Source organism: Nannospalax galili, unplaced genomic scaffold (assembly GCF_000622305.1).
Source record: "Nannospalax galili isolate Female #2095 unplaced genomic scaffold, S.galili_v1.0 scaffold233, whole genome shotgun sequence".
Classification (NCBI taxonomy): Eukaryota; Metazoa; Chordata; class Mammalia; order Rodentia; family Spalacidae; genus Nannospalax; species Nannospalax galili.
In genome coordinates this window covers 856,988-884,085 of record NW_008333818.1, presented here as the reverse complement: position 1 = coordinate 884,085, position 27,098 = coordinate 856,988, and the positions used below count along the sequence as shown (strand labels likewise).

The following is a 27,098-nucleotide window of genomic DNA, read 5'->3' as shown; positions in this document are numbered from 1 at the left end:
TCTCTTTATGGCCTCCTCACATCCATCCCTGCAAGGCTTGGAAAAGTTAAATCGTGTTTAAAACCATGTGTTCTTGTCAGCCTGGGGTCCTGGTATTTTCAAGTCTCTGTCGCCGCGATAGAATTATCCCCATTCCTGTGTCATCCCCACCCAAGCCTGGAGTTAGATGACCTGCACCAGCCCCGCACCCATCCAGAACGGTCAGAGGATAGGGAAAGCATCACGCACGATCCACTGGCGAAGACTTCATGATCTGTTTGGGTGGAAAGAGTAGCGCACACGAATCGCAGAGCAACCTGAGCAGCATCCAATCCGGATCCCGCGTGTCCGAGATGCAGCCTCAGGAAGAAAACAAGTGTTTGCGGAATGTGGTATCCAAGGCCATTTAGCCTGGTGTCCTCTCACGCCCATCCCACTTTCTCTGAAAGGCCTTCTGACTCCGCAGCCCTCAAAGTCCACCCAACAGAGCCCAAGGGTGGGCCCTCAGCTCCTGACCCGGCTACAAGCGGGCCATTCCCATGTCTCCTCCAGCATCCTGGGGGTGCACCCCGAGGGAAGTGGGCGAGGAGCCCCAGGGCGCGAGGCTGCGAAGGACAGGCGGAGGGGCGCAGGGAGCGCAGCGGCGGGTCGGGGGCAGGGAGGGGAGGCGCCGGGCGCAGCCAATCCCTGAGTCGCCCCCTCCCCGGCCGCCGGGAGGCGAGCCCGGGCGGGGGAGCCAGGCGGCGGCGGCGGCGGCAGCGGCGGCGGCGACGGAGGCTGCCGTGGGGAGGGATGGAGAGGGGAGGGGGGAGCGGAGCCGAGCGGAGACAGCCGCGGCGCTGCAGAGCGGCTGGGGCGGCGGCGCGGCTCCCGGTGCTCCCCCCGGCGCGCTCCCCGAGTCGGTGAGGGCCCCGGAGGCCCCCGGAGCCATGGGCTGCATCGGCTCGAGGACCGTGGGTGGGTACCGCGGCCGGGCGCGGGTAGGGGGCAGGCTCGGCCCCGGGGCGCTCCTCCTGCTCCCTCCCCCATCCCGGTCCTTGCCCCCGGGGGACCTCTCCCGGAGCCCGCCCGGCCCGGCCTCGCGCCTTCACTTTCCCTCCATCCGCCCGTCGTCTCTCCACCCCGCGGTCCCTCCATCCCTGCGTCCTCGCGCTCTCCTCTCGTGCCTCCTAGGCTTCCATCCCTCTGGGCTCCTTCTCTTCTCTCCATCGCCCTCCCGCAGGCGCGGTCCTTCCCCAGCGCCTCTCCATCGGCCTCCCTCGCTTCTCCACCGCTCCGCTCTACTCCCGGTGTCCCCATCCTTCCACCTCCAGGCCATCCGCCGTGCCCAGCGCCTCCCCGCGCCCCTCTTCCTGGAGCAGCCCCTCTTCTCAGAACCCCCTCCTCAGCCCAGCCCCGACTCTCTTCCGCGCGCCGCCTCCCATCCCCACTCCCCGCCACCTTCCATCTGGCTTGTGTTTTGCCCCCAGCCGTTTCCCTCTCGGTAGCCTTTTTCCGTCGCTCTTGCCTCCCCCGATTTGCTTTGTTCACGTGCATTTTCCCTCTGGGGCGGGGGCGGGAAGAGTCTGTGCCGCGGGGAGGGAAGGGGTTCCACACCCGGAGGGAATGGGGCTGGACTGGGGGAGCTCCGGAAGAACCGGTGGACTCTGGGTGAAGGTTTGGAGCCCCGAAAGGGGTCGGGACTCCGCTTCCCAGAAGGGTGGTGCCAGCCTAGGAACCCCAGGACCCGCCTGCACCTGTCAGCGGGGGCTGGCGGGGCGGGGCCGGTTCTTTATTTACCTTTGACTGGGGGAGGGAAGAAAGACACTTAGAGAGCTTTAAGGTCCTCTCCCTCCAGCCTGTGTCTTACTACCGCCTCCTTATCCCCCACCCCACGCACCAACTCTACTTGAGGGCTTAACAAATTAATGCAGTCCTCTCCCAAACCCCCCAATTTTTCCCTTTCTAACTCCCAATTTCTCCCGCCTACACACCCCAGTGACCTCAGGCTGAGAGAATAATTCGTATTATTACTACAAACAAACTCACTCTCCGGAAGCCTGATTTCTGAGACCCGGTTTATTTCCATGGAGACCCCCCCCCGCTTTCACCTCTTTCCCTGTTCTCTTTCCCTCCCCCTTCTTGCCCCCCAAGGCTCTGTCTGACTCAGCTCTCTTCCTCAAAGGCCACCTCCCCTCCCTCCCCCTCTTCTCAGAGATTGCTCTTTGACTGCCCCGTTCCAGCTATGTCCATCCAGATGTCTTTCCTCTTTGTCCCAGCCACAGGCCCTGGTTGAACCCATCTCATCGTCCCACAAGGTCCCAAGGGAGAGCAGAGCCACTTGGGGTGGAGGGAAGTCCTACGCTTGGTCCCAGCACCATCATCCCTTTCCTTTTGCACTAGTTGTGATGGTGGATACCCAATGCCTCTTCATGCCCAAGACCCAGTCAATGCACTTCTGGACAAGAGACCTGTAGCCCTAAACTCGGAAGTGTAAGCCCTCACGTGTACAATGGATCTTTAAAGGCAGATGGCTCAGGCAGTCACTTGATACTTGAATCTCTAAATACTCAAGAAATTCTTCCCCAAGACTTCAGAACGTTCCACCCTGTGGTCAGGTCAGGATTCTCCCTCCTGAGTTTCCATCAGCTCTCCACCATCTCTCCCCCACTGGCTTCTGTTTTCTTCTTGACTTTGAATTTGTGTTGTTTTAGATCCCATTTTTCAAAGTCCTTGTTTGCTGGTACTATCTCTGTCTCTTCTCTTGAACCCATTCCCTGTCTCCAGAGAGAACTGAGTGCAAAGCCTCACCCCTGGTTCTCTGGTTTGGGGGAGGGGGGAGGCTCAAGTTCTCTATTCCCACCCCTTTTCAGTTAGCCAAGTTCACCAACTCTTAGGAGGGCCCAAGAGGGAAGGTACATTCCTCCCAGCCCTCAAATATCAAAGCCACGTGTGGAGCAGAGAAGCTTCCCCTAGAAGCTAAGCTCTTGTTTGTAGAGCTGTAATTGGCATGAAGCTGGGGTCCCATATAGATAGCTTTGTAGATTCTTCAGCACAGAATGGAGAATGGCTTTCTTAATACAACCCAGTCTCTGACCCCTCCCGCTCTGTGTAAACAACTTCAAATAAGGCCATGAAGCATTTTTTTTTTTCTAAGTGTTATATCCCCGTTAAGCTGAAACTGAATGTTTTGGTTCACCATTTCTCTCAAATTTGGGTACAGTAGAGAGGTAGACAGAAATGAGCAATCAAGACAAGACTGCTGGGGAGAGAGATGGGGTTTGGAAAGGCTGGACCACAGGTGTGGTCTCAATACTCTGTGGGAAAGAGCAAGGAGAGAGACCCAGGAGGGCCAGAAACTAACCTTCTTGCTATTTCAGGAAACGAGGTGATTGCAGTGGACTGGAAAGGCCTCAAGGATGTTGACCAGATCAACATGGACAGTACTAGCTCACTACACGGTAGCAGCCTCCATCGGCCTTCTACTGAGGTGAGGCTGGGTACCCCCATGGGCCCAGTAACTACCCTCCTCAAGTCCTTAGCTGCTTGATCTTAAGTTTTCTTCCTAGATTCTATGGCATCATTCCACTCCTTTAGACCCAAACAGACCACTTCTCCCTACCTCCCTGAAAACACCAAATGCTCCACACTGACACCTTTCTCAGCCTCAGGAAAGCCTGCTTCTCTGCATACTTCTGAAAGTCTCTTTGTGGAAGACAAGGTTACATGTACTCCTACAAGTGTCCAGATACAGTTTCCTTTCCTCTCTCCTACAGCAAACGCGAACAGATTTCTCCTGGGATGGCATCAATGTGAGTGCAGCTGCCCCAGCCCTCCTCAATCTACCATGACCCTTCTTCCTTACATTCTTGGGGACCATCTGTGGACACAGGCTACCTGACTTCAGCAGGAAGCATGAGCCCTCTCTTGGTCTGCCTAGCCCCCGGGTTTCAGGGGATGTATCAGGCATATACTTCCTTGGTTTTTCTTACCACTTGCTCCCTGTATCCTTCCTGGAAGCCCAAAACTCTATCCTATATGTAAGGTACCCCATACCTTTGTATTCGCCTCTGTCCATTCTCTTCATTCCCCATCCCAGCTCTCCATGGAGGATACCACTTCCATCCTTCCGAAGCTCAAGAGAAACTCTAATGCCTATGGCATTGGGGCCCTGGCCAAGTCGTCCTTCTCAGGTAAGACTCTCAGCCTGGAAATGCATCAAGACTGGAACACTCTCAGGCTCCTCCTTGTGTCCATGCTCCTCAAGCCTGAGGTTCACCCAAGCTCGGAATCATCTTCCCTTTCTGTCAAACCTATCCTGTCCTGAGGCTCCTCCTCGTGCATGGAGTACTGCAGGACACTTGCCCCATGGATGGAATCCCACATGACTGGGGTGGGGATGATGGGGTAGGTCTGTAATGGGCACTGTGTGGTATTCTGGTGGATGTGGGTATTGTTTGGCCCCTTAGGGATCTCCAGGAGCATGAAGGACCACGTGACAAAACCTACAGCCATGGGGCAAGGCCGGGTGGCCCACATGATTGAATGGCAGGGCTGGGGGAAGGCCCCGGCCGTTCAGCCTCAGCATAGCCACGAGGCTGTGCGCAGGGACACAGATGCTTACTCTGACCTCAGCGATGGCGAGAAGGAGGCACGCTTCCTGGCAGGTACTTGTACCCCAATCCCTCAAGTGATATATTTTTGGGATGGTTAGAGGCTGACCCTCCAGCCTGCTCCCTTGTGGCAGAATTGGCTTCCTCTGTGCTCACCATAGGCTTACATTTCCTAACAGCTCTAATTTCAAGTATTTTTGTTTTTTACTAGTTAATTTTGATAAGTACCTTCAAACATATTTATAACCTCAGAAAATGGGACTCATGAAATTTGTGAGGCCACATGTATAAAAACACAGGGGCCTTGGGCTTCAAAATCTCTGCTTGTATGTTTCTAAAAATGGAGAAAATTCTCAGAGGCTTTGGGGAGTTCTTCCTTCCTTGCCTATCAGCATTTGATTTCAGGAATTCACTTACTGGAGTCATTACTGTGACAACCAGTAGATGATCAAGGAAATTGGCCTTCAAAACAGTAGATCACAGAAGAGGTTTTAGTTTCAGGAAAACAGAACAGATCTGATAACAGGCAAGTGATGTTCCTAACAAGAGTGGACCAATCCTAGTAGTAAGATACTTAGGAAGAGTGATAGGTCTGAAGGGAAGGGAAAAATCATTATGTTGTTGATCTAGGTTGTACGTGTTTGTCGTAACTCTCAGTGGGGCAGGTGACAGACATGGAGGGTCGGGAGGTAGGACAGGGCAATATAGGAACCTAAGCTTCGGCTTACTTTTGGCTCTGACTGGAATAGGAACCTACAACTGTAGTCATCCTCACTCTTTGTTGCTCCATCCCTTTTCCCAGTCCCTTGAGCTTTCAATTTTATATCACTGGGGACTCACAGTCCCCTGATCCTCCCTTCTGGGTTCTTCATTGATCTTGAAACCTACCATCTAGATCCCTCTGACCTTGACCACCATAAGTTCAATTTCTAAAACTCCCAAAGACAAACTTCTAGAATCTCCAACTTCAATTCCTTAGGCTGTTTCATCTGAAGAGCCCAGCTCTTTTTTTGATAGGAATCCAAGTGCAGCCTTCTGGAAGGTCCCCCATGGTTTGGGCTTGTTTCAGGGCAGGTACAACGATTGCACCGTCCAGTATAGTGACTACTGGCCACATGTGGCTATTGAGAATTAGAAATGTGGTCTGTCTCAAAAGAGATGTACTGTAAGCAATATATCAACTAAATTTCAGGCTTCATACAAATAAAATATAAAATATTCCATTAATAATGTTATATTAGTTGTATGTTAAAAGGAGAACCTTATATTGAACTAAATAAAATTTAAGATATATTATTAAAACTAATTTCACTTGTCTTTTTTAAAAGACAATTTTTATTTGTCAGACATGCCTTTAATCCTAGCACTGGGAGGCAGAGACAGGTAGAGCTCTGTAAATTCAAGGCTAACCTGCTCTACATGGAGAGTTCCAGGCTAGCCACGAACATGGTGAGACCCTGTCTCAAAAAAAAATTTTTTTTTCTTTTTCTTTTTGTGTATATGTGTGTGTGTTAGTGTGGGTTTGTGCACTTGTGTGGTGTGTGGTGCCTGCGGAAGTTAGAAGAGGGCATCAGATCCCTTGGCGCTGGAGTTACAGGCAGTCACGGTGAACTGCCTGAGGTGCGTGCTGGGAAGCAAGCTCGGGTCCTCTGCTAGAGCAGGCGCATTGTTCTTAACCGTTGAGCCACTTCTCCAGCCCCCCTTTTTCATTTTCCGAAACGAGGCTGCTCCAGAGTTGCAGGTGACCCATGGCTTGTCTTTTACTTCACTGAACAGAGCTACCGTAGGTGTCTCCACACCCTTGCATGGCTCTAAGGGTTATCTGAGGGATCTTGTGATCATCGCCCTTTTTCACAGGTGTCATGGAGCAGTTTGCTATTTCCGAGGCAACACTTATGGCCTGGTCTTCCATGGATGGTGAAGACATGAGTGTCAACTCTACCCAGGAGCCACTGGGATGCAACTACAGTGATAACTACCAGGAGCTGATGGAAAGTCAGGGTGAGAGATGGTTCTGGAATCCAACCCCTGGAGCTTCAGAGGCTTTGCTGCTATTTGGGATCCCTCTGCACCTCTGTTCTTTTAGGCTGTTCCTGTTTGTCTCAGCTTCTTCACTGTCTCTTTCCTCTGTGCATCACCCTGTTCTGTGGGGTCCTGTCACAGCCTCTGATGCTCTGGAGCTCCTCCAACGTTGCTCACTCTCTTTACAGATGCCCTAGCTCAAGCCCCTATGGATGGCTGGCCTCACTCTTACGTGTCACAGGGCATGTACTGTCTGGGGTCTTCAGATGCCTGGGAAGCAAGTGACCAGTCCCTCATCGCATCTCCAGCCACAGGATCCTATCTTGGCCCTGCATTTGATGACTCACAGCCCAGCCTGCATGACATGGGGCCTCCCCAACCTGCTTCTGGATATTCTGCTCAGGAGCCTCCACCTTTGCTGGGGGTGGACACTGACTGGGCACCAGGGGTTGGTGGGGTAGACCTAGCCAGGGGCCCTGTAGAGGAAGAGAAGAGACCACTGGCCCTTGAGGAGGAAGAGGATGCAGGATGCCGGGACCTGGAGTCACTTTCACCACGAGAAGACCCTGAGATGTCCACTGCTCTCAGCCGGAAAGTGTCTGATGTCACATCCTCGGGTGTGCAGTCCTTTGATGAGGAGGAGGGGGATGCCAACAACTAGCTCCCTCCTACCCCACTCTGACCTGAGGCACATGGCTGCAAAGCCATACCCTCCTGTGCTTCAGCAGCACAGCTGTAACCCGGGCAGAAGACAGCAGGGAACCCGGAGCTCCAGCCTCACGCCTGCCCGCTCCCTCGCCCTGGAAAGTGGAGGACCAGCAGGGGGTTTTATCTAGGCTTACACTTCAGAAACCACATTCTAGGAACTGAGACCCAGGCAATTAGGTGGCTGTGAATCTGGCGTGGTGGTGGGAGATGAACCATGGCTGTGGCTCTTGGCCCATGCCCAGGCATGTCGTGCTGAACAGTGGATCTCAGTTCTTACACCCCTATTTCGTCTTCCAGGAGCCTTGGCTGTACTGTCTGAATGCCTCCTTTCTCCATTTCACTCTTGCTTTCCCGACTCTGTTTTCTCTGGCTATGGCCCCAGTGCATCCCCACTGTGAGGAACAGACCTTAGGGGCTGGTGGACATGGCTTAGTGGGCACAGAGGAGTGGTCTGAAGGGCCTTTCTGCATCCAGGGTAGACAGTCTGCCCTCTGTGGGTAATTTGGCTTCTGGGATCAGAAGCCAAGGAGGAGGTAGCTATGGCAGCTGGGATTTACAGGGGTCACAGCATGTTTCTTTACCCCAAGGTCTACCCAGAGACAAGAGGGTCACTGATGAGACAAAGAATAAACACAGCCACTTGAATGTCCTGTGGCTGTAAGGAAGACCCCCAAGGATCTGGGAAAAGACCAAATGGGGCTTAGCTTCTCCAGTCTTGGCTTCCCTTTCTGCCTTCTCCATCTGGAGCCCAGCCCTGTGGAAGGTGGGGGACACCAGTCTCAGACTGTCCACATGGGATGCAGTGTCCCCATCAGTGGGGGGAATGAGGGCTGGGCCTCCCTCTGCCCTCCCTTAATTCTCTGGAGCTGTTTACACTTTTCTCTTTGCCTTTTCTACATTTTTATAACTTCTTGGGGACTCAGGGTTGAGCAGGGTGGAGTGAGGAGTCTGGTGCTGTTGCTGCCTTGGCCGGGCTGGGCTGGTAGCTGAGGGCTAGGGTGGGTACCTCTTCCCAGGGGTCCTCCTTCTGTTGTTCCTTGCAGGACAGGTTGCAGTGAGACACAAGCTTGCCTGCCCACACCTACTTTCCACTCTGATTTGGAGTGCACCATGGGGACCAGGGGCAGCAGCAAGTGCTGTCAGGCTGCTGCAACAGCAGCAGCCTCTGCCTGGCCCCTGGCATAGGTCGGGTTTTGGTAGCAGATGCCCGAGGTTTGTTGCCCTGTTTTCCTCTTTCCTCCCATCTGTGTAAGGCTCCAGTTCCAAGGCCTTGTGTTCTATACTGTCAGGGTCCCAGCTGACTCCCTCACCCTCAGGCCCCATGTCTGTGACTTTGGACTGATGAGGCTGAGAGCTGGGATGTTTCCACATCATGTACCACATTCATATTCTCACACACTTGTTCTGAAGGGGTAACCAGAGTAGGTATCCCACATCCTCCAGGGGAAGGGGAAGCATGGGATCTTGAGATTGGTTAATGGAGGAAACGTGGGAGTAAACCTGGCCAGGCAAGGCAGGTGAACAGGTCACTTAATCTCAACAAATGCCTGAATGGAGAAGATACTTTGTGTTTGCTAATGTGTTGTGATTTGGCATACTGGGAAAGGCTAGCCTGCCAACCCCAGCAGCTGCCCCTGGCCACCAGTCTCCTGTCCCAGACCTCCAGGAAACTGCATGCTCAAGCTAACCTCCTAGGGGTCTGTGTCTTTGCCCTGTCCATCCTGCTCTATCAACACACCCTCTGTTTGTCTCAACTCCTGTATTCTTCCCCCAGGTAACGACGGACATCCAGTCCAGTGAGTGGCTTCCTTTAGTATGGTTCCTTTTTGCTCGGGCCCTGGGGAGTAAGGAAGGATAAACTAAAGCAGCTCTCCTTCCTTTTCCAAGGAAGCCAAATGGTCTCCAGTGAAAGCTTAGCAGGAATCTAGCAGGGTTTTCACCTGAGCAGGGGTTTGGCTTCCCTAGGCTGCTGGCATATTGCCACAGAGGCAGGTGGGGCCCACCCAGCTCTGAAGAGAGAAGACCCAAGAAGCTGGCCCAGGACCACTTTGAACTTGTCTGGAGGGAGGGACCACCTCTCTGGTGCTGGGGAAGGGTGCATGGGGGTTTGCTTCTCTAGCCTATTTTAAGGGGAGGGGTGGGGCATGTGCAGGAAGAGGCTGTTGGGGGGCGGGAAGGGTTGCTTTTCCTTTGGGGTTAAAGGCTGTGCAGCACGCATTACAGCAGCTCTGGAGCAGGGCTGCTTTTTATATTGTGAATGAAACTGCTCTTGCTAAATGATTTTTTTAGGGGGGGTGCACTTTCATTTTCAACTGACTTTATTAAATGAAAATCCAAACCTTCCATTCCTTCCCTTCCATTGTCCTCTCCCTCCCCATATACCTCCCTTCTTTTCCTTGTGTCAGGGAGGGAATCTTTAGGGCTGAGTTTTTCCCCTTGCCCCACCTATACACCCTCTGCTCTGTCTCCAGGTCGGAGAAACACTCATCTTTATGGCCAGTCTTAGCATGTTTTCTTAGTGACATTTCCTACCCCAGGCCCAAGAGAGATTCCATGACATATACTACAGAGAGAATTCTATATAAATATATAAATATTATAGATTATTTACATATGGGTATGGCCCTGGATGCCCCCTGCTAATCTCCCTACCTAGGCCTCAATGTCTCTCTCGGCCTGGCCTGGGGAGGTGGAAGGGGCCCATGTTGGAGAGGGTCAGAGGCTCTGTTCAATGACACTAAACACAATGTGGTGGTATCCTCTGACTATGAGTGTCTTATTTGGGGAGATGGAGAATGCCCGAGAGCTCAACTGTAAAACTAAGTCAGGCATACAGGAAGGGAGGGAGAGAGGGAGAAGAGCTGCATATAGAGCCAGTGTGTCTGGGTGCTCAGGACACCTGGCATCTCTTTCTAGGCAAAGCAGGCCAATGCCGTGCGGCACAACTACAAACTCCTTGCTGTTGGTTTGGAAGGACAAAGATGTAACTGTGCTAAGGGTGGGAAGTACTAAAGCTTGCCACCCTGAGCGTGCCCTGGAGTCTACTCCAGAAGACCTGTGGAACTAAGGCAAGGGGCTGGAGTCTGAGTGACCCACTACATTGGATCAGAGCCTTAGTGTACCTCAGGAGGAGCCCCAGCAGGAGTGGCTCCAAGGCAGAGCCAACCACTGGCAGGACAAGTTAGCCACTGCAGCGAGCAGAGGGAAAAATGCATGCTCTAGGGGTAACCTGGAACCAGGGCAGCCAGCCTGTTAGGTGAAACAGGACAGCTTCCTGCTGCAGGGGGTCAGACAATACCGTTAAGACCCTGTACCTTCCATATGGAGCCTTTGGTGCCCTCTTTTCCAGAGAACTGTTCCTGATTCTTTTTATCCACATTGCACTGCTTGAAGTAGAAGGCAGCAGAGGGAGGGTGGGGTTGGCCTTTCCTGCCCTGGCGGTGGCCCTGGCCTGGACACAGTGACAGCAAGGATGGGGTCTGGGAACAGATTATAGGGAGCAGACATGGGCAATCAGGAGGGCTGGCAGCCTCCTGGAAAAGCAGCTGCAGATGGTTTGGAAGCACACTGTGGGGTATCAATCCACAGGGCAATGATGTGGTCCCACATTCCCTTCCAATGCGGCACTTACAGGGCCTGTAATTGCAGGCCTCTGCTCACCTACCCTCTATGGAAACTGCAAGATAGGTAAGGCCAGGTTGGTGGTTGGACAACACTGGGAATTGTGGGGGGGACAAAGGGAGGTACCTGTACAGCAGGAAAACACAGGGACTTTTCATGGGGTCTTAAACCCTGCCTAGGAATGGGGGAGGTGGTCTAACTGACACAACTTCTTTCCTGCCCAGTGCTAAGTTCTTAAGATTATCTCCATCACTTTTGACAGTGGGGGTAGGGGAAAGATGGAGGTGTGTCCTCCCCAACTTCAGGATATCCTATCACAAAGGAGTCTAGCCTCTGGCATGGGCCCCATGGCTTTTATGAAGAACGTATGGGGAAGTCATAGGATAAGCTCGTCCTCGTCCTCCTCATCGGTGGACCGTAGGCTGGGGCCCTGAAGGATGTCAGCTAGCTCCTCCTCTTGCTCTGAGCTCCCCACCATCTCCAGCTCCTCCAGCTCACCCTCCACTCTGGCTGGGGCCTGGAGGTCAGAGGCCTCTGGGGATGGTGGTGGTACAGGGGTTTCTGGTGTGGGAAGCATGTCCACTGCTCCGAGAGCCCCAACTCCACCCTCAGGCAGGCTCCAGCCTTCTGCAGGAGGGGATGGCCCCCCAGGACTCTTCTGAGTTGAAGTTGTGTTCCGAAAGCTGGCAAGGGGAGGGCGGAGCTGCAGCCCAGATTTTGTGTGGCCTTCAATAGCTTTCTGTAGCTGGGGACGAAGGGGAGATGGAAAGTGATAGATGAGAAAAAGAAAGGTGGGAACAGTGGGAGACAGACAGCAGGAACAGACAACACAGGATGAAACTGGAATGGGACAGACAGCAGTAAGAAGGGGAAATACTAAGAGGAAAAGGCCGGGCAGGACACCACACTATCCCAGCAAGCCAGTGACTCTCCAGCGCCCCTGAGCAAGCCTCCCTTCCCCCACCATGGATCTTTACCTCTTTTTTTAAGGTTTTTTTTTTTTGTTGTTGTTTCTTGAGAAAGGGTCTCCCTGTACTCTCAGCTGTAGACCAGGCTGGCCTTGAACTCACAGAGATCTGCCTGCCTCTGCCTCCCGAATGCTGGGATTAAAGGCGTGCGCCACCACACGCAGCTGAACCTCTTAAGACCTCTTCATACCACCTTCCTCTTCCCACAGCCCTCCCTATAGCACAGTTCCTGTCTGGAGTGGAGAACTATGGCTCCTTCAGGGCTGTGGCCCTAACATGCTTTGCCCTCTCTCCCTGCTGGAGTGTGAGGTGTCCACTCCATCCCTTTCCCACTCATGTTTCCTTGTCCTGTGCCCATCCCTTCCTTCCTCTGGTCAAGTGGGGCCTGTCACCCTTACCTCTTCTAGTGCCAGGACACCTCTGAGCTTCCCCATGCTGGTCACATAGGCAAGATGGAGGCCGAGAAGCGAGAAGAGGGTATGAGTCTGGGTAGGGAAAGCACAGGTCAGCTCATGCTCCCACTTCTGCCCTCCCTCAAGCTGTCAACACTCAGTAAGGGCTTGCCTTGTGCAGGGTTGTCTGCTCCACCAGCTGAAAGGGAGACTGGTCGATACAACAGCAATCAAAGCAGACAGGCTGGTTCAGCTGCTCCTGCTCCCAAGCCTCAATCTGTTGACAGAGTATCCCAGAGACCCCTTCAATCTCAGGTGCTCAGCTTTGACCCACAGGAACTCTTGACTAGTAGGGACACCTTTTCTTCCCAGGAGATGGTATTTCCCTTCTCCTCCTTCACCAGGTCCAGCCCTTTCAACAGGTATCCAGAACACTGGCTCCAGCTTACAGTCTGCCAAGTCTTGTCCCGCCTGGGCCTCCAAACATTTATTCCCAACCTTCAGTGTGTCTTCCTGACACTCCCAGTTGATGAGATTTACTTCTAATTCTCATCGTACTTTGATACTTTGTGAATCTTTTCAGAAATGATATTGTTCATACTCAGCCTTGTGCTGGCACCTGCCTTTCTTCTACCTATTGGATGTAAACTTCTTGAGAGAGTTATTTGATTCTGATGGCTCGGGATGGAGAAAGCTAGCAGTTGCTCCTTATGGGAAGCACAGACCCACCGCACCACCTGGTATTTAGTTGACTTGAGCAGGCAAGGCTCTGTTTCTGGTTTTCAGTCTATTACAGACACACTAAGGCACAAAGGCACACCAAGATGCCAGGTAAGCCCATCTCCAGCTCATAAATGAGCCTCAGATGCTTACCTTCTGGGTGATTCAGTACTTCGGCTCTCCCTTTATCCAAGTCAGCACCCCTCATCTTCAGAGACTGACAACAAAACCTAGCACCTTGTTCTAGGGTTGAGTATGCCGTCCACAGTGAGGTTCCCTCCATCTGTCCCCTGCTGAAATTTCTGGACACAGCCATGCACCCTCTAATTCCAATTGTCCTGATTAAAGGTTCATGTGAGGCTTAACTGGCTCTTAGCACAGGTTGCCCACACAATGGAAATGGTGCAAAGATGCTTAGGTCCACGCTGGGGTTGGACGGTATAGACAGGACCTGCTTTGTCGGTCCTTCTGAGCTCACCCCAGGCCTGCTCAGCTTCCACTCTTGCCTTTTCCTAGTAACAACAGCAGCAGTGTTTGCAGAGAACGTTTAGCAAGCACTTCCTCTGTGCTGGGCATCCTTCTAATGGTTTTCATGTCTTAGCTCATCGAATTCTCTCGACAGCCCTGTCTTCATTTTGCTGATGAAGAAGCAGGGGGCACACAGCTGTCTACCAGAGGCTCTACTGGCAGTGACTGGTGGACTGGGCTTCTAGTCTTCTGTGCTGACCACATACCAGCCACATCTCAAGCTTCTGCCCAAAAGGAGGATGATGCTGCTGCTGGGTCTTATGAAAAAGCTCAGTCCCAATTACCACTCTGGCTGTTCTTACAGAGGACCTGGGCTCTCTGCTCTCTCAGAAACCACATGACAGCTAGCAAATGCCTATAACTCCAATTCCAGGGGATCCAACGCCCTCTTCTGACCTCCTCAGGCATTGCACACACATTGTGCATTTATACACATGCTGGGCAATACACTCATACACATAAAATAAAAAAGAAAATTTTTTCTTTTTTGAGACAGGGTCTCCTTGTAGCCCCAGCTGTCCTGGAACTCACTATGTAGACCAGGCTGGCCTCAAACTCACAGAGATCTGCCTGCCTCTGCCTCCCAAGTGCTGGGATTAAACGCATGCGCCACCACACCCAGCAAAATAAAAATATTTTAAAAAATAGCCATACTGGGGCTGGAGAGATAGCTCAGTGGTTGAGAGCACTGACTGCTCTTGCAGAGGACCCAGGTTCGATTCCCAGCACCCACATGGCAGCTACTAACCGTCTTAACTCCAGTTCCAGGGGAATCTGAAGCCCTCTTCTGACGTCCACGGGATTGCATGACACGGGTACACTCACATACATGCAGGCAATACACTCATACACATAAAATAAAAATAATAAAATATTTTTTTAAAAATAGCCATACTACCCAGGTGTGGTGGCACATGCCTTTAATCCCAGCACTTGGGAGGCAGAAGCTGGCGGATCTCTGTGAGTTCAAGGCCAGCCTGGTCTACATAGTGAGTTCCAGGACAGCTGGGGCTACAGGGAGACCCTGTCTCAAAAAGACCGAAAAAAAAAAATAGCCATACTAATGGACTGGCTGGTTTTCACTTTTTGGTGCAATAAAAAAATGTGTGTATACAGTGGACATGGTGACAAATGCCTTGGATTCCAGCAATTGGGAGGCAGAGGCAGGCAGATCATTGTGAGTTGGAGACCAGCCTGTCTACACAATGAAACCTTGTTTTTCTTTTTTTTTTTTTTTTTTTTTCTTTTTGTTGGTTGTTTTTTTTTTTTTTCAACAGGGTCTCTCTAGTCACAGCTAACCTGGAAGTCACAATGTGAACCAGGGTAGCCCCGATCTTACAGAGATCTACCTGCCTCTGCCTCCAGAGGGCTGGGATTAAAGACACACACGACCACACCTGGCGAAACCTTGTCTTAAAAAAATAAAATGTGTGTATATTTTAGCAACTTAACAAAGTCTCCATTAATGCATTTGGGGCCCATCTGTCTCCTGGGTGGAAGGAAGGGATCGTTTGCCTCTGTGATCATCACCCTGATTCTACAAATGTCATTCATCAGAGGGACAGCAGGGGAGAAAGGGAAGTTTTCTTTTCTTTCTTTCCTTCTTTTCTTCCTACGACCCTTTGTTCAAGCCTGTAGTACTTCTCATCTCCAGCACATATTTTTTCGCATGTCCAATAAGATGTCTATTTTAAAGTAATATCCACAGTGGCTTTCCATCAGTGGCACATTTTAAAGCTCTACCTTTTTGCCTTTGTAGTCAGCCTGTACTCCTTTACTACATGGAATAGTTGCTAATGGATTTTGTTTTTTGTTCTTCTTCAACCCCTAGGGCCTGTTCTGCTCAGGCTGCCAACCACCACTCCACATTCTGTTCACTCAACTAAATATGCTCAGCATTTGGTTTTTCTGTCATGGATGTGATGGCTTCTTCTTTCAGGAAACAGGTGTCTCTCTCCAGGAGGCATCACTGCCATTATCCATCTCCCATATGTACTTACTGTCTCAGCCTGGTCAGCACAGTATAGGAACCTTCACCAGGGTTTTCCCATTCTAGTTTGGAGATAGCCCTTCTGTTTGCTGTGCTCTAGTGCCGCCCCTCAGTGCCATTTCATTCTGGCAAATTCCATCCTTCCTGAACAGCTTCCACCTGTCCTAGAGCATCCCTCGATCCAGACAATCCAAGGTTCATCTCAGCCCCATGGTCCCATGTATACAGGGAGTCTCAGGTCTTCCTCTTCTGAAGCCACTCTGTCTCTGAGAATACCTTCAAGGCCCATCACTGCTTGTTCCTCTCTCCACAGGGACATCTTAGTCCATCTTCTCAAAGACCGTCCCCATCAAGACTCACGCTTTCTTCTTACAAGAGCGTTTTAAAGGAAGTAGCATAAAAAGCAATACCTCCGCTGGATGAGGCAATCCATCCCAGGCTGTGGGGTTTCTTACCTCTTCAGGTGACATGTTGTCCACTAAGTCCGTTGAATCCTAGGGAAGAAAGTCACAGGACCAAGTTCTTTCCCTTTTCTTCTCATGCTGGTTAGGGTTCCCAGCGAAGCAGGAACCATGTCTTCCTGGACAGGTCCAGAGAAGTCTCTTTCATGTCACCATTTGGGGTGGGATCTCTGACCTTATAATTAAGGACTATAGTTTCTTACCCCTCAAATACATATTCCCCATCCTCGTTTCTCTTCTAAACACACCTCCTCTTACCTGGGTTATTTTCTTCTTTGGGGGGCGAGCTCTGCCCAGCAAGCAGCGTAGCAGGCTCTGGAAGATGGAGGATCTTTGACCTGAAAGGAGCATGGTGGGCAGATGAGGGAATGGCCAGGGGTTCCCAATGGTCCCTAACACTGTGTCGCCAAATGATCACTTCCACAGATTCCTCTTGTCTACCTCTTCCCCGTCCCCAAGAACAGCAACACAGGCAAATTATCAATAAGAGCCAGCTCTGGCTGTCCCCTACCCTCACACCTCCTCACAGGAGTAGCTCTTAGGTAAGGGTGAGCCCAGACATAACTCCCAAGGCATGCTGGGAAGTCTTTACCTGCAGGTTCTGGGGCTTCAGGTGGCTGTTTGTGGCTGGGCAGTGGCCCATTAGGCTCTTCGGGAGACAGTGGTACAGAAAAAGGGGGAAGTGGAGGGAGAGGAGGAAACTGAAAGAAATAGCAAAAATCCTCAGTCTTGGCGCAGAGGCTGCCCGGTGCCTTCCCTAGCAGTGTCCTGGGAAAGCTAACTCCACTCCCTTGCTCAGAATTCCTCTATCCCTCTGGATATAGCACCCAGAAGCACTGGTCTCTTTGGCATGAGATCCAGCATCATTTAGTGGCTTTCTCCCTTGTTAGTATCTCCCTTGCAGCTCATTCTTCCCAGCACCTGTGGCAACCCAGCCTAGCCCATCATCACAGAAGAGATGTCACTGCAGACCCCCGCTGATGCTTTTCTCTATTCTCCTTCTGTCTGGTTCCTTACTCTTCCCTGCTTGGTCACCTCAGTCTTCCCAGAGAGGTCCTCGTCTTCATCCTCATCCACAAAGGCAAATGACTCAGGCCGGCCCTGTGGTGTACCGCCAGGAAGCCACCCTCCAGCCAGCTGTGCCTTGCCATCATAGGGCAGCTCAGACAGCTTGCGTTCCATGTCCTGGGCAGCCCGCAGCCTCCGCTCTGGACACAGGTGGTGCTGTAGGAGGGACTGCAGCTCTGAGCGCTCCACAGAGCCCAGCAGGATCATTGAATCTGGGGGGGACATTCACGCTTCCCTGAGGGCCTGCTCCACACCTGTACTGCAAGTCAGGAGCAGCAGGAACCCAAGCCCTTTCCCCAGCTCCTATGGTCTCTTCCAAAACACTCCTTCAGGGTGGCCTCACTTGATCCCTTTAATTTCATGCATTTAGCACTTACAGACCCCATTGGCAGCACACTAATTGGTGCTAATCTGTACTTATCTGTAGGCTGCCCTTATGTGAGCTCAGTATGAAAATAGGCCCATCAACCCTGTACAAATATAATGAAATAGTAGAAGCTGTTCTTAGGTCTGAGACCCAAACACACTAAGTCTACAAGCTACACCAGCATCAGGTCGTCTATCCTGAAAGAAATTTTATCAGTTAAAGAGCCTGGGCCATGCTAGGTAGAATATAAACAAAACTGCCACTTTTCTAGAGATGGTCTTTTATATATTTGTAGAAATTCTGCTACAATAATTAACATTTTTCAGTAAGTTTAGTTCCATGACATTGCAGTGACAGTGCTGAGCTAAGTCTTCCTGTTAAGTCTTAGCTATATAATGAAAACCCTGTGTCTTATTGGCTGTACCTTTGCTCTAAAGAAAAACTATGATTTCAGAAGCTACTGAGAAGGTAGAAGGTCTGAGCTTAGGGAAAATATTTGAACTCATGTAATTTGAGAAATTTGGATGCTCTGAGTATCCGAAATCAGAACTAGCAATCTCAGCGGCTCCTAATAGCCCTATTTGGCTTTTCTGTGTTGCATTAATTCACAGAGAAGTGAGTATTGAATATCTGATAAATACTTAAACTCTGGAAATATAGAGGTTATGGTCTAAACTTCAAGGAATATCTAATCTAGTGAGAAAGACATAAATACATAAACTACAAGAAATTATACAAAGCAGGATGGTGTGCCAAAGGTGGGCAGGAAGGGTGGTCAATGAAGGAAATGTGCAGTCGCCACCTCCTGAAACTGTTCACTCCTCCTTGAGGGGCAGCTTCACCCTTCCTTAGGTTGGCATTAAAGAAATGACATACAGGCTGGAGAGATGGCTCAGCAGTTAAGAGCACTGGCTGCTCTTACAAAGGATTTGGGTTCAATTCCCAGCACCCACATGGTGAACAACCATCCTTAACTCCAGTTCTAGGGGAATCTGATGCCCTCTTCTGGTCTTCACAGGCATTGCATGACACAGGTACCCTTCATACATGCAGGCAAAACACTCACACATAAAAACATTTTAAAAATTAAAAAAAGAAGCCAGGCATGGTGGCACATGCCTTTAATCCCAGAACTCTGGAGGCAGAGGCAGGTGGATCTCTGTGAGACCAAGGCCAGCCTGGTCTATAAAGTGAGTTCCAGGTCAGCTGAGGTTACAGGAAGACCCTGCCTCAAAAAAGAAAAGAAAAGAAATTACATCACTTAGTTAAGCAGGATGAGGGGCCTGATAGCTGACCCTGTTTATGAATTCTCTTTGTCAGTTCGCTCGCCCATTAAATTTGTAACTCCAATGCTAGACGTGCTTTTGGTGTCAATTCACGGATATGCATAGAACAACAACAAAATGTGAGCTGCCTGGATCCTGGGTTCCCAGCTGAGATTGAACAAAACAGTACTTGGCCCTCTCCTCTCAGCCAAGTAAACAGTGTTCTGCTAGCAATCTATTCAATGCCACGTTGTTTTTCTGCATCTTTGTGCTTTGCGTGGTTACTTAGCTGTTTAAAATGTCCGCCAAATGTACTGCTAATGTTCTGTCTCGTGTTCCTAAGCATAGGAAGACTGTGTTATGCCTTACTGACAAAGTATGTTAAGTAAGTTTCATTCTGGTAGGATTATAGTGTTGTTTTCCATGCGTTCAATGTTAATAAATAAAAATATCTATTAAATAGGGTGTCTTAAAACAGAAGCATACATAAAACATGGTTATGCATTGACTGATTGACAAAAATGCAGTGATCAGAGTCAAGGAACTTATCCTCAAGTTTCCTCTAGGTGCAATTGCTCTGTAAACTGAGTGCTACTCCCAGGCTCATGAAGACTTTAGAAAGCATAGTTGTCATGAGTAATAAGAATTGACTGTATTTCCTTAATTGGATTTTCACTATCTTCGTGTGCATGTGTTATGGCTGTATTTTTCCTTTCTAAAGGACAATCATGTTCCCCAGTTAGTACAAGCTGATATGCCCACAGTAAGCTGGATAGTCCTGAATACAGGTCCATACCAGTGACCGTTAATCGTACTATCAACCAATTGAATTCTGAATCACCTAGGAGACTGGGTGTGTCAGTGAGGAAATTTGGAGAGTTTAACTGAGTATACCCTGAATAGAGGTAGCACCATCTCATGGGTTTCCAGTCCCGAAAGCAGGCAGCCAGGAGGGCATTGTACTCCCTTCCCAGCTTCTTGGCCTGATACAGTGTACTGCTCTGCTCCACCTTCACTACCACAACGGACCAAACTCTCTGAAGCCAAGAGCTGGAACAACACTTTCCTCTCAAAGCTGTTTCTCTCAGGTGTTTTAGAAACATTTCAGTACTGGTGCTTTCTTTGCTCCTACAGCACCCTGCTTTCCTTACCAGCTGGGGCTAGGCTTCCCTCCTTCCCACTGACCTTTGGAATCAACCAATGGCAACATCTTGACTGTGGTGGTCTGGAGCAGGTTTTGTAGGTCCCTATAGGTACAAGAAGCTGAAACAAACTTCACATCACGTACCATGATGTCCTCAACAAAGATGGTAAATTTGCTAAGGAGGGAAAAAGCATTCTGGGTTAGCTCCACCATACTCCAGTATCTTCTTTTCACAAGATTTGCCATGCATTCTGTCACTCACAGTAAACATTAAGTAAATGGAAACAGGAATATAATTTTAAAAAGTGCTTCCCCTTGGGGCTGGAGAGATGGCTCAGCAGTTAAGAACACTGACTATTCTTGCAGAAGACCTGGGTTCGATTCCTAGCACCCACATGACAGCTAACAACTGTCCATAACTCCAGTTCCAGGGGATTTGACAGCCTCTTCTGTCATCCACAGGCACTGCATGACACAAGTGCACTTACCTACATGCAGGCATAACACTCATACACATAAAATTTAAAAAAAAAAAAAAGTGCTTCCCAACACCGATGCTAACCTCATCCTCTACCTCAGGACCTCCCACAGCCCATCAACCCTAATCTAATTCCAGCTGGTACCCCTGACCTGAGCTGGTTCCAAGCAAGGTCTGGCAAATAGGGAAGCTTCTTGACCTGGATGATGCTGTCATAGAGGGAGGGCTGCAGACTCTGAGCCACCATGTTGGCCAAGATAACAGCCACCATCATGGGCAGGATGTGAGCAATCTGACCCGTTAATTCGAAGCAAATCACAGCTGTGGAGACTGTGTGGGAGACAGCGCCTGTCAGTGCTGCTGCTCCTGGAATGACAGGATTACCAAAGGGTTAGGACTGCCATTCTTGGCATGGGGGGGTACATGAAGGTGTAATAGGAATGATGTGGAATAAGAGACAGGACCCTGGCCGGTACCAGTACTGCCAAGATCACATTTGTCAACAAGGGGGAGCAGTGTGCTGGCCTGTTAGAAAATTATCCTTTTGATTTAATTTATATGTAACCTTCAATAAGTCACATCTCTGTATGTGTGCCAAAACTTTGGTTTATGATGTGAAGGCAGTGATATTTTACCCATTCTTTGCTTTTCTTGCTTTTCAGAATTTGGGTCACCCTTACTGAATATTAAAAACCCAATGATGGCTTTCTACTTTGAGCCTCAGGTGTTGAATGAATGCCAACAATTTATGAGTAAATAGTGTGAAAAGCCAGGAACGAAGCTGTGGACTTGGGGCAATGAGACCTGTGTCAGATCCAGAGTCTGTGCCCCAACTGGATGAACGAGGCCTGCATGGGATCCAGAGTCTGTGTCCCAACTGGATGAACAGCATTTAAGTTGTCGGGATACCAAGCTCTTACCTATAGAGTAAAAATGTCACTAACAAACTAAAATTCTTTCAGATCCAAAGCTGTATGAGTCTATAAGCTCACCAAAGATAGAATCTATCTTGTTTATTTTTAAGTTGTTTTCTCACCAACCCTCCCCCCACCAAAGTCCCTTATGCTTTAACTGTATTCCTTATTTAAATATAAGGAAGATATCCTGCGGGAAAATGTTGGAGAAGGTATATGTGAAAATATAATAAAAAGTCACAAAAAGCTGATACTGGTAGGCATGGCCCTACTGTGTGATGCACACAGTATAGGTCAGCACATAACATGATATGTATACCAGGAAATGCACAGCAGGGAAAATGAGAGATACCCAAGAGGCATGAAGAGGATGAGGACTCCTGTTGATAATGGAAGTTTTGCCAGGGACTAGGATCAGGAAGTGTGGTACCATACATAGGTCTGTCTTAGAAGTCATTTTAGAAAGCTTAGGGCTCATGTGTCTCAGCTCTCACTCCTGTACTCTCAGTCTCCATTAACATTAGCACATGTAGGTTTGGATGGACTGAGCGAGTCACATGCATTGTGGGCTACATAATTCTTAGGCAGGAGAGAGGGCCCACCAGACACCCAAAGACAAGCAGGGTATCCTTTTCCTCATTTTCTTACTTAGTTGCTATAATGTATGTTTCACAGAAGTTCAGTAAGAGTCTGGAGAGGCAGAACCAAGGGTTGGCTATTTGAACAAATGTTGAATTACAGTGTTGAATTTCAGCTAGGCTGTGTAGCTGCAATGAAAATGTCCAGCAGTCTGACTGTGAGAACTTCAAGCGCTCGATGTCTGGATCCTAGAGGGTACCACTATGTCTCACCGATTACTGCGTAGCCCCCAGGTAAGATCTTGTAGATGATGTCATCAAATAAGATACCATCAGGGAATAGCATGGCCATGATCTCGCCTACCAGCCTTCCAAACGCAGCTCCTAGAGGGAAGATTTTGAAAAGGAAAATGTTGTAAGAGCCAAGTTCCTTGTCTCCATGTCTTCAGGACAATCCGTGCTTGGGCAGTATGACCAAATCCAAACTCCCAGGATCTGAGGTCTTTCCTTGTTTGCCTACTACCTACCCAGACTGTAGCTATCAGATTCCATCAGTCCTTACCTAGCACAAAAACAGGCATGAAGCCTCCACAGGGTATGGGCATAGTGGTGGCCACAATGGACATCCAAAACTAGGGTAAAAAAGAAACATTAGAACACCCTCTCTACAATGCCCAGCACACCTCTCTCTTTCTCTCTCTCTCCTTCTCTCTCCTTCCTGTCATTGTCTCTCTCTCCCTCTCTTTCTCCCTCTCTCTCTTCCTTCTTACTATCACACCACACAGACACACAGACACACACACACGGACACACACAGACACACAGACACACAGACACACAGACACACACACACACACACACACACACACACACACACACTTCCCACTGTCTTCCTCCCTCCTGCTTCAACAGTCCTAACAGAAATCCTGGGATAGCTAATCCCTTTGGAAGTCTTCCTGCCTGTCACCTTCCTCCAGAACTTAAAAACTTGGTGCTATCACGATAAGAAAGTTCCTCCAGATGGCTAACACAAATCCTTCCACCTTTGGGTGATTATACTTTTCTTTGGCAATGTAGAAGGAAGCCCCAGAGGATCCACTTTCACTGCCCCCAGAGATCCTCGCCCACTGAGCACATTCAGCCCAGGAAGTTCAGCTCTGTGAAGTAATCTGAAACTCTTAAGTTAGAGGAATCCTTTTCCTGCTTAGTTTATATTTCTGAAAAAGAGCCCCAGCTTGACATGGCGAACACCTTAAAGTCCTAGTGGCTTTCTGTGTGATTAATTTAGCTTTGATTTGACCATTTACAGAGCCACATGGAAGGCAAGCCTTACAGGGGAACCTGAAAAGAAGACCGCTCTGCTTGAGCCTTTGTCTTTGATACCAAACCACCTTAAACAAGGATCAAAAATGAGATCTGGAGCCTGGGGATACACAGTGTTAGAATGTATTCTTAGCATTTGTGAGGCCCTGTATCCAGTCTCCAGCACTGAAAAAAAATTGATCTGTTCTGGCTGCACCGTAGGGCAAACTGAGAACCTGATTAGTCTCCTGATATAACAGAAAAGATATTCAAGGTCAACTTCATAAGGTAGTATTCCAGAAGAAACTGGAACAATTACAGCAAAAGCAGTACATAATTCGGAGGCAAAGAGCACAAAAGAATCAAGGCAGAGAACGGAGCAGGAACAGTGGCTCAACACTGAAATAGCTAAAGAAGAAATGAAAGTATGAGGCATAGTTTTGAAATTGCTTCCAATGTAGGTTAATCGATCTTAGAAAAGGATCCCAGACTAATTAGATAGATGAGAACAGCTGAAAGTCAAACAAACTGCCAACATTAAAGCGCCTACCATTCTTAATGGTGTCAATTGCACTACACACTAATTGGAAATAAATTTATTAACTTCATGAACTTTAAATTTTTATTCATTTGTATTTCATGTGTATGTTTTGCCTGCATGTGTGTAAGTGCACCATGTGTATGTAGTGTCTGCACAGGCCAGAAGAGGGAGTTGGATCCCTTGGAACTAGAATTATGGGCAGTTGTTAACTGTCATGTGAGTGTTGGGAACTGAACCCAGGTCCTCTACAAGTGATCTTAACCACTAGGCAATCTCTCTAGCCTCTATTTTATGAACTTTAGAAAGAATTCCCTTCAGCCAAGGTTGAATCCAAGAGGCAATGATGAAGACTTGGAGCAGATGTCACTGCAGATGTACTGAGACAAAGCAAAGTTTCCTATGACATGAAGCATCCTCATGTCAGAATATGATCATCTGAAACAGCCAAGAACTGCAAAGTTAAATGTGCAAAATGAAGAGAACGCAGACTGAGAATTTCTTGAGGGCATGGAATGTACCTTGTTATTTCTGCCTTCTCTGAACTGGCACAGCACTCCAAAATGTAGGTAGGAAGGAAAGAATAATGTTCATGTAAAGCAGAAAAAGTTCCTCAGAATATTAAGTTCCTTGATAGTCATTAAAACACCAAAAGGTGATACTTATTCAGAGAACTTGCTTAGAATGAGGATGAGCAGGTGCCTCTGGATGTTCAATATCAGATCATCTGCACGAGGAGTCTATGAACTTGTAGCTGAAGCTTCTTAAGTGACTTTGACATTTAACACTTTGAGATTCCCTGAGCTCTCATGTTCCATCTCTTTGGAATAAGTACCTGGGAGCCATAGAGGATTTTGTAGGCTCAAGTTAATCTGAAAGCTCCAGGATTATAGATCATGGGTGACGGATAGGTCTCATTCCAAAGAATGAACTAGATTATCTTTGAAGATAAGTATAACAACTGGATCAGGGTCAGAGAATACTGCAGTTCTCAACTCCTAGAGTACAAGGATGACACAAGACGAGGAAACAGTTTTAGCTATTGTACATGAAGGAAAAAATTACAAAGTGATAGGGCACACTTCTAAGATTTTAAACACCCACTTCTAGAGAATGAAGAGCCTAGAAACCTGTTATCATTGATTTCATTATATTTAGACCCTTGACAAGAATACAATAATAGGAAACCAGGCAAAACCCCACATTCTATGGAGCCCCAGGCTATGCTGAGATCTTAATGATACTAGGCAATAATACTAACTTCACTAAAAAGAAAGCTGAGAATTTGGAATTATATTCATGTTTACTGTAAATCTCTTGATTTACAACATGATGATACTTTCCACAACTTGAAATTGAGGAAGACAGAAGCTTACCAATAAAAGAGCTGAACTGAGACTGTTACTTGTCTTATCAATGCTAGAAGATCACATGGGCTAGATTTCAAATCGAACTGGAGAAAAGTAGCTCTAGTCACTGTTAGGGTTGAGATATGGCTTGAATGTTCCCCAGAGCTTCCTGTTTGGAAATTTAATCTCCTTTGTGAGGCAATAAGAGGGTGGAAACTGAATCCAACTATAGGGCTTAGAAGTGGAGACTTTGGAAGTTGTTAGGATTAGGTAAGATCATTAGGGTGAAACACCCATGGTAGACTCCTGGGAGCTTTATAAGAAGGAGAGATTACAGAAGAGACACAGAAATGCACACGTGCTCCTTGTCTTGTACCATGGATGCTCTGGCCATCCTGGAAGTCTACCAGCAAGAGTATCATCACTAGATGTGGCTCCATGACCTTGGATGCCTGGACTGTGAGCCAAAAATACCCATTTTATTACAGAGAAATCTGCCTCAGATATTTCATCACAATAATGAAAAACAGACTAATATGACTACTTTTGTATTTTATTTTGGTTATGTGAGTTCAGTGACACTGCTGGAAAGCAGTGTCTAGGTAACATCATGGACTTGTAGCAGTGAGCACTTCTGTAATTAGAAAATTTAAATATTGTAGACCTTCTGTAAGTTGTTGGGCTTGAAATAAAGCCCAGAATGTATGTGTTTCTGTTTCTTATACACTTATAATATGTTATCTAGGATATAATTTAGTGAGAAGTTAATTATAGTGACATGAGTGATGAGTTCTTCTATATCATCCAAGTAGGTTTCTGAAAATAAGCATTACTTTGTGACATGTAATCCAAATATGTAGCTAGAAATCTAGGGGTGGAATGAGGAAAGGAAGAAGTGTTGAAAAATATATTTTATTTCTATAAAATCTTGATATTTTAATAGTCTATATGACCCCAAAGGTTACATACAGCTTTGACTGAGATTTATCATTACTGGATCTTAAGTTCAGAAATACTATAAAAACTTGCATTTATGAGGCTGAAGAGATGACTCAGTAGTTAAGAGCACTGGTTTTTGCGGATGACCTGGGTTCAGTTCCCAGAACCTACATGGAGGCTAACAACCATCCTTAACTCCAGTTCCAGGGATTCCAACACTCTCTCTGGCCTCCATGGGCATTGCATGACACAAGTGTACTTTATACATACAGGCAAAACACTCACATACATAAAATAAAAATAAATAAATAAATGAATTTTAAAAATCACTTGGGCTAACCAAGCCCAGATGGGATTAGACTCAACAATCAACACAGGGCCCATATTTGGTGGCTCAGGCTATAAATTTCAGCTCTTGAGAGACTAAGGCAGGAAGATCCCCATTAGTTCAAGGCCAGCCTGGGTTACAAAATAAGACCCTGCCTCAACCACCCCCCAGAAAAACCCCAAACCACAACCAATAGAGAAAGCTAGAATTTATAAATTAAAGGAGATGGGCATTGTAAATGAAAGTCTAGAAATCAAATTCCTAATAAGATTTTTTAATGAAAGATTAACTATTTTAAAGGAAGAATAAAAAGGGTTAATAATGTGTCCAGAACACGGAATCTGTATACTAGATCAGTCTATGTTCAGTGATGCAGGGAAGAACACATACAAATGCAGCGTGAAGAAATTCACCATATGGGGCTGGAGAGAGGGCTCAGCGGTTAAGAGCTCTGGCTGCTCTCAGAGGACTGGGCTTCAGTTCCCAGTACCACATGGCAGCTAACAACCATCTGTATCTGGAACTAGAGAGTTCCAGAGTATCCAGTGCCCTTTTCTGGCCTTTGCAGGCATTGCATACACATAGTGCTCTTACATACATATGCAGGCAAAACACTCATATACATAAAAATACAAATTAAAATATTTTAGAAAGAGATCCACCACCAACCCTGAGAGCATAAGTTAAGAATGTGAAGCCTGGTTGTAAAGCACCTAGTATCTTTAATTATAGGATCACTGGAAAGTACATTAGCAAGCAACAGCAAAAACAATGAAGGAAATTAAAAAAAATTTCAACTACAGGCATAAAATTAGCCTAAGATCAATGACCAAGAATTATGTACTTG

The 27,098-nt window shown here is 48.2% G+C and overlaps 2 protein-coding genes across 3 annotated transcripts in view; one reads left to right on the top strand and one right to left on the bottom strand.

Annotated features, from left to right (window-relative positions):
• Positions 1–756: 756 nt before the first annotated feature.
• Fam131b (family with sequence similarity 131 member B) lies at positions 757–9,644 on the top strand. Of its 2 annotated transcripts, none has more exons than XM_008828620.3 (7): positions 757–936; positions 3,339–3,448; positions 3,735–3,770; positions 4,058–4,151; positions 4,428–4,625; positions 6,429–6,572; positions 6,782–9,644. In XM_008828620.3, exons 1-7 carry the CDS (start codon positions 909–911, stop codon positions 7,252–7,254), a joined length of 1,083 nt encoding a protein of 360 aa, XP_008826842.1. In that variant the 5' UTR covers positions 757–908; the 3' UTR covers positions 7,255–9,644. The 2 variants fall into 2 exon arrangements, with proteins under 2 accessions (XP_008826842.1, XP_008826843.1); XM_008828621.3 differs by lacking the exon at positions 757–936 and adding an exon at positions 2,349–2,451.
• The window catches only part of Clcn1 (chloride voltage-gated channel 1), a 38,154-nt gene continuing 18,630 nt past the window's right edge, over positions 7,575–27,098 (bottom strand). The window contains exons 13-23 of the mRNA XM_008828619.3: positions 22,358–22,427; positions 22,069–22,179; positions 20,456–20,669; positions 19,867–20,000; positions 17,017–17,261; positions 16,574–16,682; positions 16,240–16,319; positions 15,976–16,014; positions 12,455–12,559; positions 12,289–12,375; positions 7,575–11,667 (exon numbers count right to left, since the gene is read on the bottom strand). Of these exons, the coding sequence (XP_008826841.1) occupies positions 11,299–11,667; positions 12,289–12,375; positions 12,455–12,559; positions 15,976–16,014; positions 16,240–16,319; positions 16,574–16,682; positions 17,017–17,261; positions 19,867–20,000; positions 20,456–20,669; positions 22,069–22,179; positions 22,358–22,427 (1,563 nt within the window). The 3' untranslated portion in view covers positions 7,575–11,298. The remainder of the gene's footprint in view (positions 11,668–12,288; positions 12,376–12,454; positions 12,560–15,975; positions 16,015–16,239; positions 16,320–16,573; positions 16,683–17,016; positions 17,262–19,866; positions 20,001–20,455; positions 20,670–22,068; positions 22,180–22,357; positions 22,428–27,098) is intronic.

Coding starts and splice junctions, on each gene's coding strand:
- Fam131b (XM_008828620.3), top strand. CDS start 909: ATGGGCTGCATCGGCTCGAGGACCGTGG. Junction 3,771..4,057: donor TCTCCTGGGATGGCATCAAT/GTGAGTGCAGCT, acceptor TCCCCATCCCAG/CTCTCCATGGAGGATACCAC. Junction 4,152..4,427: donor GGCCAAGTCGTCCTTCTCAG/GTAAGACTCTCA, acceptor TTGGCCCCTTAG/GGATCTCCAGGAGCATGAAG.